The 13,140-nt window shown below is 37.0% G+C and overlaps 1 protein-coding gene and 1 non-coding gene across 3 annotated transcripts in view; both read left to right on the top strand.

Moving 5' to 3' along the window:
- The window catches only part of LOC106509227 (uncharacterized), a 434,083-nt gene that overhangs the window by 149,257 nt on the left and 271,686 nt on the right, over positions 1-13,140 (top strand). The window lies entirely within an intron of this gene.
- Positions 810-11,478, top strand: LOC100154900 (olfactory receptor 13C9-like). Of its 2 annotated transcripts, XM_085012295.1 has the most exons (2): positions 810-903; positions 8,444-11,478. In XM_085012295.1, the coding sequence occupies exon 2, from the start codon at positions 8,463-8,465 to the stop codon at positions 9,420-9,422; it is 960 nt and encodes a 319-aa protein (XP_084868421.1). In that variant the 5' UTR covers positions 810-903; positions 8,444-8,462; the 3' UTR covers positions 9,423-11,478. The 2 variants fall into 2 exon arrangements, with proteins under 2 accessions (XP_084868421.1, XP_020931338.2); XM_021075679.2 differs by lacking the exon at positions 810-903 and having other exon boundaries at positions 8,366-9,551.

Below are 13,140 nucleotides of genomic sequence, written 5' to 3'. Positions count from 1 at the left end.
GAATATGACCAAGTTTATAATTTATTTTCAGTTTTGTTCTTTACACCTCTATGTATCGTCTGAGGATGTCTTGCCTTGCCTTACCTTCTTAACCCTCCTATTTCCTTCCTTCACGAAATTTTTCTTTTTCTTTTACAGTGTTTATAGCAGAATGTTTACAATATGAATATGTTTATTCAAAAGTCAACATTTACTATAACAGAAAAATTGCGCAGTAAATAATCATTTATACTTCAAATGGCGTGTGTGTGTCTAAGTGTGTGTGTGTAAGAGATAGACAGGTGTGTGGGGGAGAGAAAGATTGAGAGAGCTTGTGAGAGAATTCAGCTGGGGAAACTGATGACATACACAAGCCCCCTCCTGACTTTGTGTGTGAAGTGGAGTCATAGGCTTCCTGTAATTAGGTCTTTCGGGCTTTATTTCTGAAGTCTCATAAGTTTTATACGTATTTCGTCTCTGAAGCAATTTAAAGTTGTACATATTGCTTTAGAGAAGTCCTTGAGAACATTTAAATTGTGTCCAAAGCCTGAAGCAGGTTCTTTAGGTGTTTGTGGGTCTCCACAATGGGACAGTGTTTCAACATAAGCTCCAGGAGAAAATTGCCGTATTCCTAAAATTTATTGCTAAATGTTAATTTCCCTGCTATTTTGAACTAGAAATCTAATGGTGCTTTATTTGTAGTAGAGGAATTTATCCTAGTTATCATACCTGCAGCAACCATGTTTCTATAAATGTCAACAAATCAACGAATTTCTGTAGCATAATGATTATAAGCCAGTAGCTGCCTCTTTAGAGGTTCAGCTGCTAGTAAGGAGTCATGAAGATTGGCTGCAGGTAGAAAAGCAAGATAGAAATGTCTGTTGTTGCTGCAGTGAGAAAAGAGAGGCCATCTCTGGTTTGGGGGTAAGTTATTGCAAAGACAAGAAACAAAATTCACCAATTGTAAGCAAGTGTTGGACTGATGCGTTAAAGGTGTCAAGTTTGCAACTGAGGTGTTTTCCTCACTAAAGAGAGACTGAGTATTGGAAATGGAATTTAAGGGTCTATTCACTAAGATGTAGTAGGAACAAAAGAGCTCTGAGACTCGTAGAGCAGTTCTGCATAAAAAGGCATCTGAGCAACAAACCCAAAGGAATTTTCCCAGCAGGTACGATTATGTTTTGCCAAAGGGTAGCTTTTTAGCACATCACAAAGTATTTGGAAGTCTCTTATCACTTTTAGCTAATTAAGACTCACTACACAGTAGACAGTAGACTCCGTATCCTAGGGTATAAAATTGATAACCTAACAAATATGTCTTTCCTGGTCCCTTAGCGACAGCTGAGAACAAGGTGAACTATGCGACAGGTACTGTGCTAGGAACTCTTTATACAAAAGTAACATGTGAGGAAGAAACTATGACCAATTTGGATTAAAAAAAAAAAGAAGAACGTGGGAGTTCCTGTTGTGGCTCAGCAGAAAAGAAACCAACTAGTATCCATGAGGCTGTGGGTTCAATCCCTGGCCCCACTCAGTGGGTTAAGGATCTGGCATTGCTGTGAGCTGTGGTATAGGTTGCAGATATGGCTCAGATCCCACGTTGCAGGGGCTGTGGCGTACGTCGGCAGCTGCAGATCTGATTTGACCCCTAACCTGAGAATCTTCATATGCTAAACCTGTGGCCCTAAAAAAAAAGATAATAAAACAAAAAACCCAAATCCTGAACATAATCCTATCCTGAGATCTGAAAAAAGATAATTTACCATAGCAGAGGATAGCCAGAAAGAGAATTTCTTGAACATTATTGTACAAAATTGATGACTATTTGAATATTTACTTTTCTATTATAGGTTATAATTATAAAAGTGATATTTCCTTTCAATTTTTATGGTATAGGTATGCTGAAAATGTTAAAATTGTCTGTCAAAAAAGTTAGCCATATTTTTAAAACAAGGAACATCCTGATGCTTCCTAAAATCCTATTTTTTTTTAATAGAGTGAATTAAATCTTTTGAGTGATTTTTCCTTTTTAGCACTTAATTTGCTGGCATCCAAAGGATCCAAAAGTGTGATAAAGGATTACAGTCTTATACACTGTGATAGAATATATTAGGATTTGATTTTAAGCTAAAGATAATACCATTTATCAGAATACTGTGTGTGATCTGATTAAGCTTTTAAGCTACATATACCTGGCCTTGTGGAAAGACAATGATGACTAGTTCAGAAATGTAAAAAGACTCTAAAGAAGGAAGAATCATGAAAGAGAGGTGTAAAGCAAACTGCTAACGGTAGAAACCATTACTGTGGTAATTGTCTAATACAGACTGTCTCATTTAGTCTTATCAATGAATATGTGGTACAGGTGCTATCTTTATCTTCCTGCTATAGCCGGGTAAGGTGATGATCAGAAACATGTTCAGGCCACTCTTGTTAGTAAGGGGCATAGGTGTCATTTAAAGCCTGCCTCCAAGGCCTGTGCTCTGGGTAGTACGTAGTGCAGCATGTGTTTGAAAGAATATCGAGTAGCATGGAGGTAGCTTGCCGCCTCCAGCGCTGCAGGGCAACTGGAGATCCTGGAAGAGGGATGGCACAGCATAACAAAGCACAGAAAACTCTTACATTTAGAAGAGTGGGGGACCAGGAGGCACTCTGTTCCGCAGAACAAAGGTGCCTAGGTTTTAGCCCACATGCCTTTTATTAGGAAAGATGACGTAGGTTAATGAGCAAAATCAGGTGTGGTTAATGACAAAGCTATCTCTTAGTGGTTGTGCTTTTGCAGGTGTGCCGAATTTGTTTACTGCTTTGTTCAGAGTTTCAATGGTTTCCAACAGTAGCTCATGGAAAAAGGTTTTTACAGAGATGATTTTTAGACATGTGAACATAATGTTCATTATTCAGTGAACTTCTCAAGTACCTAATGTCCTTTGGGGTCTCAAGTGGTTTATACCCTAGCCATGAAATTCTGAAAAATCCTAATAAAGTGCAAAGTTTATACAAAGCATCACAATGTTGAGAGCTGGGCATAGAGATGAGGTTAGGAAGTTCCTGTTGTGGCTCAGTGGTAAGGAGCCAGACTAGTATCTAGGAGGATGTGGATTCAATCCCTGGCCTCGCTCAGCGGTTTAGGGGATCTGGCATTGCTGTGAGCTGTAGTGTAGGTCTCAAATGCTGCTGGCTCAGATCTGGTGTTGCTACGTGGCTTTGGCTGTGGCTGGCAACTTTAGCTCTGATTTGACCCTTAGAGAGAACTTCCATATGTCCTAAAAGGGAAAAAAAAATATGAGAGAGAGAGAGATGAGGTTAGAATAGGGAAATCAAGTTGTGTTTGAGGTGATTCTGAGGTTACTGATTATGTCCTGAAATTGAAGACAGGCCTGAGATTCAGAGCAAAGTACCTGACAAAGATAGGAGGACAAAGGATTCTGAAGAAGGAAGGCTCTTTGGACTTGAGAATGGAGCAAGAATACTAGCTAACATTTATTGAGCTATAATTTTGTTCCAGGAATTTTACTAGCTCCTAAAAGTAGGAACACACTTAATAGAAAGGAAATGACATGGGGTAGAAGTATAGACCCTAAAACAGGTCACAGGATAGTTTGCAGCTTGATGGTGGTACAAGAGATTCATATGGGCCTAGAAATCCTGATGATACTACTTAAAGTATCTTGAGTATTAAGAATGTGAATAGATTTAAAGGACCTCTTAGTCTTCAGCAGTTCCGTTTTAGAGTGTGATACTGAGCAATTTAGATCAATTTTTAAGCACATATATTGTGTCTTATGGCAGTGTGTATGGTTTGATGTATTACATCCTTGGAAAGTGAAAGGAGAAAGATTATGCATCTCAAAGGTAAGAGCTCTTAATTCTTATTTATGTTATTGAAAGGTATTATAGACACAACATCGAAAATTTTAAAAAGGTACTATAAATAAACAGTAAACAGCTGTTTACTTTTCTTTCTATTAATAAACTATTCATATCCTTTCCTGTAGATAACAAGCCATTGTTTTCTTTTTCAAGAGATAATCTATGTGAGAGCGAGTGCATGTGTGTGTGTCTGCATATACACAAACATACATAACCTTTTTTACACAAATATTAGTGTGCCATATATACCGTTCTGAAATTGCTTTTCTGCTTAATAGTTCTTGAAGACCTTTCCATATTAATGCACAAAAAGCCCCTTATTCTTTTTTGCAGAAGAATAGTATCCCATTATTTAAGTGATCTCTTTTCATGGAAAATTAAATTGTTTCCACATCTGCTATTACAAACAATACTTTAATGAATTAATTTGTATATAAACCATTTTAAACTTGCACCAGCATAACGTGCGATTATTACCTAGAAGTCATATACCGCATGCCTTTGTGATTTTGCTAAATGTTGTGAAGTTGTCCTATACAGAGGGTGTACCAATTTTTGTGTCCCCTGAGAACATATAGGAGTGTCTCTCTTCTTACCCTGAGGAGGCAAGGTCATTAGAGATGAAACTAGGCCTTTTCCATGAGAGATATCAATGCACAGCTACCTAGAGGATGGGTCAGAGTGAGAGGTATTAGCTCATTTTTCTGTGTGGAAATTCCCTGGGATTTTAGTCACTAAGTTCCTTAAACACCCTTTTTCAAAGTACCAAAATGAATAACAGGATTTCAGTCACAATTCATATATACAAATGTATGTATATAGCGAATATATACTTTCGATTCTTCTATGTTTATTTAAATTTGGCTCTTCTAAATTATCTCAGTCACATCTGAGAATTGTAGAACAGGGATTAAAATAGAGGAGTAAAAGTATTCTAGCACTTTTTTATTTTATTTTTTTTTTGTCTTTTTGACTTTTCCAGGGCCGCTTCCCACGGCATATGGAGGTTCCCAGGCTAGGGGGTCTAATTGGAGCTGTAGCCACCACCCTATGCCAGAGCCACAGCAACGTGGGATCCGAGCTGCACCTGTGACCCACACCACAGCTCACGGCAACGCCGTATCCTTAACCCACTGAGCAAGGCCAGGGATCGAACCCTCAACCTCATGGTTCCTAGCCAGATTTGTTAACCACTGTGCCACGATGGGAACTCCCAGTATTCTAGTACTTCTAACTTCATTTTTTGGGAGCACTCTAGTTGAAAATAATTTTTATGATCAAATGTTTGGGTCTGTAATTCAAATCATAAGAGTAGAGAAAGAAGGTAAAAAACCATTTATGAAATGGAAGAAATGAGTGAAATGTTCAAGTTAAGGCAAATAAATAGTAAATAACAACTTAATCAGCCAGCAGAAACAAGGAGGTGGGAAATATAAGTCATGCAAATTAAGTGATAAAAATAAAGTATATGGAAGGGAAGAACTGAAGTACATTGATAGTTACATTCTAAAGTAAATAGACTGAATATGCTCATAAAAGTAGAGATTGTCAAAAGGGATTAATGGCTTAAGCCCAGATGTGTATTACTCACAACTAGTATTTCAAAAGTTGAAAATAAATGATGTAAAAAGAGGTAGCAGGCAAAAGCAAACTAAAAAGTATACACAGGATATTACTCAGGAGTGTAATATCAGTATCCATAAAAGTGGAATTTAAAGTGCAAAAAGTAACCAAAAATATGTCAATTAATTATAACATTCACAATTTATGAGGAAGATTATCAGCCATAAGGAGGTATACACTAAATAACATAGAAACTAAGCATATAAACAATAATCCTAGATATATAAGGAAAAATTGATTACAAATATTTATGTAGAATTGATTAAATAAAGATAATAGAAAATAATCTCAAAGATTTGAATGCTATATTCAATAAACATGGTTATATGTGTACATGTATTGCATATACATATATAAAACCATATATCTCTCCCAGAGAGAATTTGCATTTTTGTTAACAATTGCAACGTGATCAAGTAATTGGCTGCCAAAAATGCATAACTATAGAATTATAGGTCACATTCTTTTATCATAATAAAATAAATTCATGTAATAAAAATGGAATAAAAATATCTGATAGCTAGTTATGCATATCTAGATAACTCTTGGTCCAAAGAGAAAGAAGAAAAATATTATCCAGAAACCAATAAAAGAACATTTCGTATCAAAATCTAAGTCTATAGTAAAACAAAATGTTTTAAGTGCCTTAGAGCTAGAAAGAGGAAAAAGATAAATTATTACAGAATTTTGTTCATCTTTCATGAAATTAGAAAATTCCGTATAGGCATAAAGATGTTTACAAAGACAAAAACCTAAGTTAGTGAAACGGGGAAAAAAAAAGCAGAAAGGATAAATCTATCCAAATAGCTTTTAAAAAATACTATTTTTTAAAAATTATTTCCCCAATACAGTTTTTTTTCTGCTGTACAGCATGGTGACCCAGTTACACATACATGTTTACATTCTTTTTTCTCCCACTATGATGCTCCATCATAAGTGACTAGACATAGTTCCCAGTGCTACACAGCAGCATCTCATTGCTAATCCATTCCAAAAGCAATAGTTTGCATCTATTAACCCAAAGCTCCCAATCCATAACACTCCCTCCCCCTCCCCCTTGGCAACCACAAGTCTATTCTCCAAGTCCATGATTTTCTCTTCTGTGGAAAGGTTCATTTGTGCTCTATGTTAGATTCCAGATATGTGATATCATATGGTATTTCTCTTTCTGACTTACTTCACTCACATTATGAGAGTCTCTAGTTCCATCCCTGTTGCTGCAAATGGCATTATTTCATTCTTTTTAATGGCTGAGTAGTATTCCACTGTGTATGTATACCACATCTTTCTAATCCAATCATCTGTCTATAGACATTTGGGTTGTTTCCTTGTCTTGGCTATTGTGAGTAGGGCTGCAATGAACATACGGGTACATGTGTCTTTTTTAAAGAAAGTTTTGTCCAGATATATGCCCAAGAGTGGGATTACTGGGTCATGTTATTTTGGAGAAGACCTATAGTACCGGAAAACCTCTTTTTTTTTTTTGTCTTTTTAAGGCTGCACCCACAGAATATGGAGGTTCCCAGGCTAGGGGGCTAATCAGAGCTATAGCCGCTGGTCTATGCCACAGCCACAGCACCACCAGATCCAAGCCGCCTCTGAGACCTACATCACAGCTCACGGCAATGCCAGATCTGGAGTAGGCCAGGAATCAAACCTGCTGGCTCATCGTTCCTAGTCAGAATGGTTTCCGCTGCGCCATGACAGGAACTCCTGGAAAACCTCTTGTAAGACTAATAAAGAAAATAAATCAGTTTAGAATAGCGCTGATAAAGGAGATAGGTCTTCTCATAAAGGGAGACCACCAAATTATAAAGAATTATATAATGAATATATATTTTTATCATGGAAATGAATAATTTCTTAGAAAAATATAAAGTATCAAAATAAACTGCTCTCAAATCAGCATGTTGAAATCTTGCTTCTTTCTGACCAGTCGCCTTTTTTAGTCCGATATTTCTTTTTAAATGTTAGCATTTTCAATTAGATTACAAGATATTCTAGTATGTGAACCAAGGTCTCTGCAAAATTAGCAATTAAGAGTTTGTACTCTACAGCCACATGGCTTGGCTTTAAGTCCTGGCTCTACCATTTATTTAGCTATATGACCCTGACCTTAAGCAAATTACTTAAATTTTCTGTGCTTTATTTTCCTCATCTTTATAAGGCGAATGATGGTGCTAATAATAACAATAATTGCTTAATAGGGTTGTTATTAAGACTAAATTAGGTAATGCACAAAGAAAACTATTAGTAGAGAACTGACACAGGTAAGACATGTTAGTCTTTTTTTGTTATTGTTCTTGGCTTTATTTATTTATTCAAGAAATATTTCTGAACATCTATCTCTGTGTCTGTTCTACTGTAGATACTGGGACTGTGGAAGTAAACAAACAAAAAAGTAGCTGACTTAAAGTTTACAGGCAACTGGGCAAGACCGATAATAAACATAACAGTGTACTTTGGAAGAGTGACAAGATCACTGATCTGTTGTGTGGTAGTTGTAACCAATAAAAATAGATTTTTGCAATTATGTTTAATACAGTACTCATTTTTATTTTAACCTCTAGTTAACCTATGTGATGACAAAAATGAGCAAAACCTCGGACTTCAGGAAGGAAAACTTAGATTTGAATCTTAGCTCTGCTCTATACTTAACCTTTAGTCAAGTTTACTTAAGATTTCTGCTTTGATCTTTTTGTAAAACGTGGATAATGTACCTCTCTCCCAGAACTGTGATGAGATTGAATGAATTACATGGCATATTGCTTGAAACATGTTAGATTCTCTTCCTTTGCCTCTCTCTATTCATGCCTTCATTCACTTTGGTCCACTTTTATTAATTTCTTCTGTTTTTGGTCCTTTTGTACTTTGTTCTCTGGGAACATATGGTACATGTGCATTAGTATACAGTTGAAAGTAATCATAGTAGAAGACTTATTTTATCTTTACATATTTTGCTATATTGCAGGTGAAAGAGAAACAATAAAATGGAATGGGAAAACCAAACCATTCTGGTGGAATTTTTTCTGAGGGGGCTTTCTGGCTACCCAAGGCTTGAGCTACTCTTTTTTGTGCTAATCTCCATAATGTATGTGGTCATCCTCCTGGGCAATGGCACCCTTATTTTAATCAGCATCGTAGACTCCCACCTTCACACCCCTATGTACTTCTTCCTGGGGAACCTCTCCTTCCTGGACATCTGCTACACCACCACCTCCATTCCCACTATGCTGGTGATCTTCCTGTCAGAAAGAAAGACCATCTCCTTCTCTGGCTGTGCAATGCAGATGTTCCTGGGCTTGGCCATGGGGACAACAGAGTGTGTGCTCCTGGGCATGATGGCCTTTGACCGGTATGTGGCTATCTGCAACCCTCTGAGATATTCTGTCCTCATGAGCAAGGCTTCCTGTGTGCCCATGGCAGCTGGGTCCTGGGTTGCAGGGGTTATCAACTCTGCGGTACAAACAGCATTTGTGATACAATTGCCTTTCTGTAGGAATAATGTCATCAATCATTTCTCCTGTGAGATTCTGGCTGTCATGAAACTGGCCTGTGCTGACATCTCAGGCAATGAGTTCATCATGTTCGTGGCCACGACATTGTTCACATTGGTGCCCCTGCTCTTGATTATCATGTCTTACTCATTAATCATTTCCAACATTCTGAAGATTCGCACTTCTGAGGGGCGAAGCAAAGTCTTCTCTACCTGCTCAGCTCACCTGACTGTGGTGATAATATTCTATGGAACCATTCTCTTCATGTACATGAAACCTAAGTCTAAAGAGACACTTACTTCGGATGACTTGAATGCCACTGACAAACTTATATCTGTGTTCTATGCGATCATTACTCCTATGATAAATCCTTTAATCTACAGTCTTAGGAACAAGGATGTGAAAGATGCAGTAAAACACCTACTGAGAAGAAAACGTTTTTTTTATAAGTGAATGGGAAAGGAACAGGTGATTTTTATAATCACAATGTAGAGATCACTGAAGGATACTGAAGTGTTAAATAGGTTCTTGCTGCTGTGTCAAATTTTCCTCTCAAATCTCTCAAGCTCTAAAATAATATTTTTTGGTACAGTACATATGAAAGTAAATAAAGAGATATCAGTGTTTTAGGAATCAAGGGTTATAATTGTTGTTGATGAGCTTGCTTGTGAGGGAGCATAGAGGGATGGTGTAATGGGGAGAGAGATTTTCAGACAGGAAAAAGCTACGCTAGTATTAAAACTGTAACATTTTTTTTTGGTAAAAATATTTCCAAAACCAATTTTATATTTCCTTAATTTCTTTACAAGACAGAATGAAAGCTAGTTTCTGACTTTTAAAACTCAGTTAAAATTATGAATTTCCAATGGCATAATTAGTAAAATAATTTAACTTGCAGTCTTTTCAAATATGTAATGCTGATTGTCGTCTGTTTAGAAGCTGAATACCATTAAACTTGTTGTTTATAGAGTAGTATTATTTTATTAAGTGTTTGTTATTCTCTAAAAAGGAAGCATTAAGTTATTCTTTTCTACTTTCAACATATCTACTTTGGCGGTTTTCTTTCTAATTACTTTCTGATACATGGGATCTAACTGCTTTGGACTTGGAACCAAATAACTGATTTTAAAAGCTGCTTGACAAATTAAAGTAACGTCTGAGTCAAATATCCACTGATAAGAGTAGAGCTGCGTCTTTTTCTTTTTACCATTGGCTCTTTATCCATGAAGTATATTGCTGATCCAAGAAGAATCTGTTATTAGGAAGTGTAATCTACCTTTTAGATGGTTTTTACATTTGATTTTTTTCTGAGTTTTATATTTCTTTCCTTTGTTATGGTAACCTTCAACATGTAAAAAAATTTACCATTATCATTTTATTTTTCTTGATCTGAATTGTACACTTCAAATTTTCATGTTAGATTTTAATGTTTAATATTACATCTTTTTTTCTTTAACTGATATTATATTAGCCTCTGACTTTTAAATTTTATGTAGTTTAACATGTTTTTTAATAGTTAAAAAGTTAAAATATTAAGATATTTAGCTTTATTATTTTCTCTTTAATTGCTTTAGCTTTTTTTTTTTTTTTTTTTGTCTTTTTGCTATTTCTTTGGGCTGCTCCTGCGGCATACAGAGGTTCCCAGGCTAGGGGTCGAAACAGAGCTGTAGCCACTGGTCTACGCCAGAGCCACAGCAACTCGGGATCCGAGCCACGTCTGCAACCTACACCACAGCTCACGGCAACGCCGGATCGTCAACCCACTGAGCAAGGGCAGGGACCGAACCCGCAACCTCATGGTTCCTAGTCAGATTCGTGAACCACTGCGCCACGACGGGAACTCCGCTTTAGCTTTTTAATGTTAATTGAAATCTCACATTATTTGTTAATTTTATTTAGGCAAAAATATTCTTGATTTTGAGAGTTCCTGTTGTGTCTTAGCAGTAATGAACACGACCAGTATCCATGAGGATGTGGGTTCAATCCCTGGACTCACTCAGCGGGCTGAGGATCCTGTGTTGCCGTGAGCTGTGATGTAGGTCACAGACGTGGCTCAAATCTGGCATTGCTGTGGCTGTGGCATAGGCGGGCAGCTATAGCTCCGATTTGCCCCCTAACCTGGGAGCTTCCATGTGTCACAGGTGTGGCCCTAAAAAGAAAAAAAATTCTTGGTTTTCTATTTTATCCTTAAATTTTTTTTGTAGATAGTTTCATTTATGCCATATTTTAGATTCCACTTATAAGTGATATCATATGGTATTTGTTTTTCTCTTTCTGACTTCATTTAGTGTGATAATCTCTAGTTGCATCTGTGTTAGCTCCATTAGTAATTGTTTTCTGAGAATGTCCCCCCCAAAATTTGAGAGAACCACAAGTTAATCCTTCCCAGATCCTATGTCTAACTTAAAAGCAGAAGCGGAAGAAGAAGACCTAACTGACCTCCTCTTGGAATTGTGTACTTTCTGAAACTGGACAGGGAATAAAATGTCTCAAGATATAGTCTCCAACACATAAAGCTGTTATATTTTGATAAACTCTGCCAAAATTTGTCTCACACCAGAAGCTGTTAACATACTCAAGATCATGAAAGATACAATTGAAAAACCACAGTAAAAAGAAAAAGAAAAACCACAGTAGAGTTTTTTCTTTTTTTGTTTTGCCATTTAAGGCTGCATTTGCAGAATACAGAGGTTCGAAGGCTTGGGGTTGAAGGTTGAATCAGAGCTGCAGCTGCTGGCCTATGCCACAGCTATAGCAATGTGGGATCCAAGCTGCATCTGCGACCTACACTACAGCTCACAGCAACGCTGGATTCTTAATCCCCTGCCTTAACCCACTGAGTGAGACCAGGGATTGAACCCCCATCCTCATGGGTACTAGTCGGGTTCATAATCCACTGAGCCACAGTGGGAACTCCCACAGTAGAGGTTTTGTATCCAGGTTCAGAGCCTGCTTTTACATAAAGTGGGAATATATTCGTTCCCAAGATAGGGTTCTTGTGAGTTTCTTTTCAGAAGAATTAATACATATTATTTTTTGTGTTATTCCTTTGAATTAATTTATTTCATCATTGTCATCAGTAAGAAGCTGGCTAAGATGTAGATTATCCAAAATATGATTTTTGGAAAATGAGATCAGTGTTGTTTTACTGGGTCATGGTTTTCTGATCTTGCCAGCATTGGTCATTCAACACCTGCTCAGAAATCTACCATATCATATGGAAGATTTATCCTTCTTTGGAAAATACATAGGGAACAGAGATACTAGTGATTTTTTAACTTTAGCTGACTTTCTAAGACAGAACCATGTGCCGTTCAGAGGGAAACTGAAGGGTGAGAGAATGGGAGTTTTTAGAGACTCCTGATTGTGGCTAATCATTTCTTGTTCTGGATCATTACTCTGGCTTCATTGCTAGTTATTTCTGCCTGTTTTTAAATGTCTTTAATATTGATGCAGTTCTTTCTCTAGTTTGTTTCATCTCATGTGTGGATTTACTTTTCCTTCATTCTCTGAGTTATAGCTGGCTCTGGGCTTCTTTACACTAACTGAAGATTTGAGGAAGCTATAAGGGAATGACAATGTAGAAAAGGAAAAAAAAATAGACATCACTTCTCTCTGTTTCTAACCTCCATCATAAGCTTTCATGAAGATTCCTTATCATCCAGCTCTCTCCTTAGCCCCGGTCAGCTGTTATGAATAGAGTTTACTTTGCCCTAGATTAGAATTATATCTTAAATTTATTATCACCCTGAGTCTCAGGGAAGTGTAATACCTGTCAGAGATTGTTTTCTCAGCTTAATTTCATGCATTTAGGCCTGTTTCTTGGAAGTGATCAGATGCAGGTCAAAGCTTGAGTAGTTGTTATCAGTCCTGGCATAAATAGTACTGTTTTAGGGTGCTGGTAACAAAACATGATGTCAGCATTTTTCTTGTGTGTGTGTGTGTGTGTGTGTGTGTGAACCATCTTGTGACTTTGGAACATGATGGCCATAATGGAAACAACCTTGGAACGGTGATCATATGTTTCTATTTGCTCAGAACTATTCTAGTTAATACCAGTTGCTCTAGTGTGTTAGCCCTTTCATTGTCAAAAGCGTTGTAGTTTATGTGATCGAATATCTGGTCACCCTAAGCATTAGGACCTATTAAAGATGGTGGGAAAATCAGATTC

Source organism: Sus scrofa, chromosome 1 (assembly GCF_054392235.1).
Source record: "Sus scrofa isolate SSC_HxYL_T2T_F1_AM1 chromosome 1, Sscrofa_HxYL_maternal_Yorkshire_Landrace_v2.0, whole genome shotgun sequence".
NCBI classification, from domain to species: Eukaryota; Metazoa; Chordata; class Mammalia; order Artiodactyla; family Suidae; genus Sus; species Sus scrofa.
The sequence above is the reverse complement of the archived record's forward strand: the minus strand, read 5'-3'. Positions and strand labels throughout refer to the sequence as shown.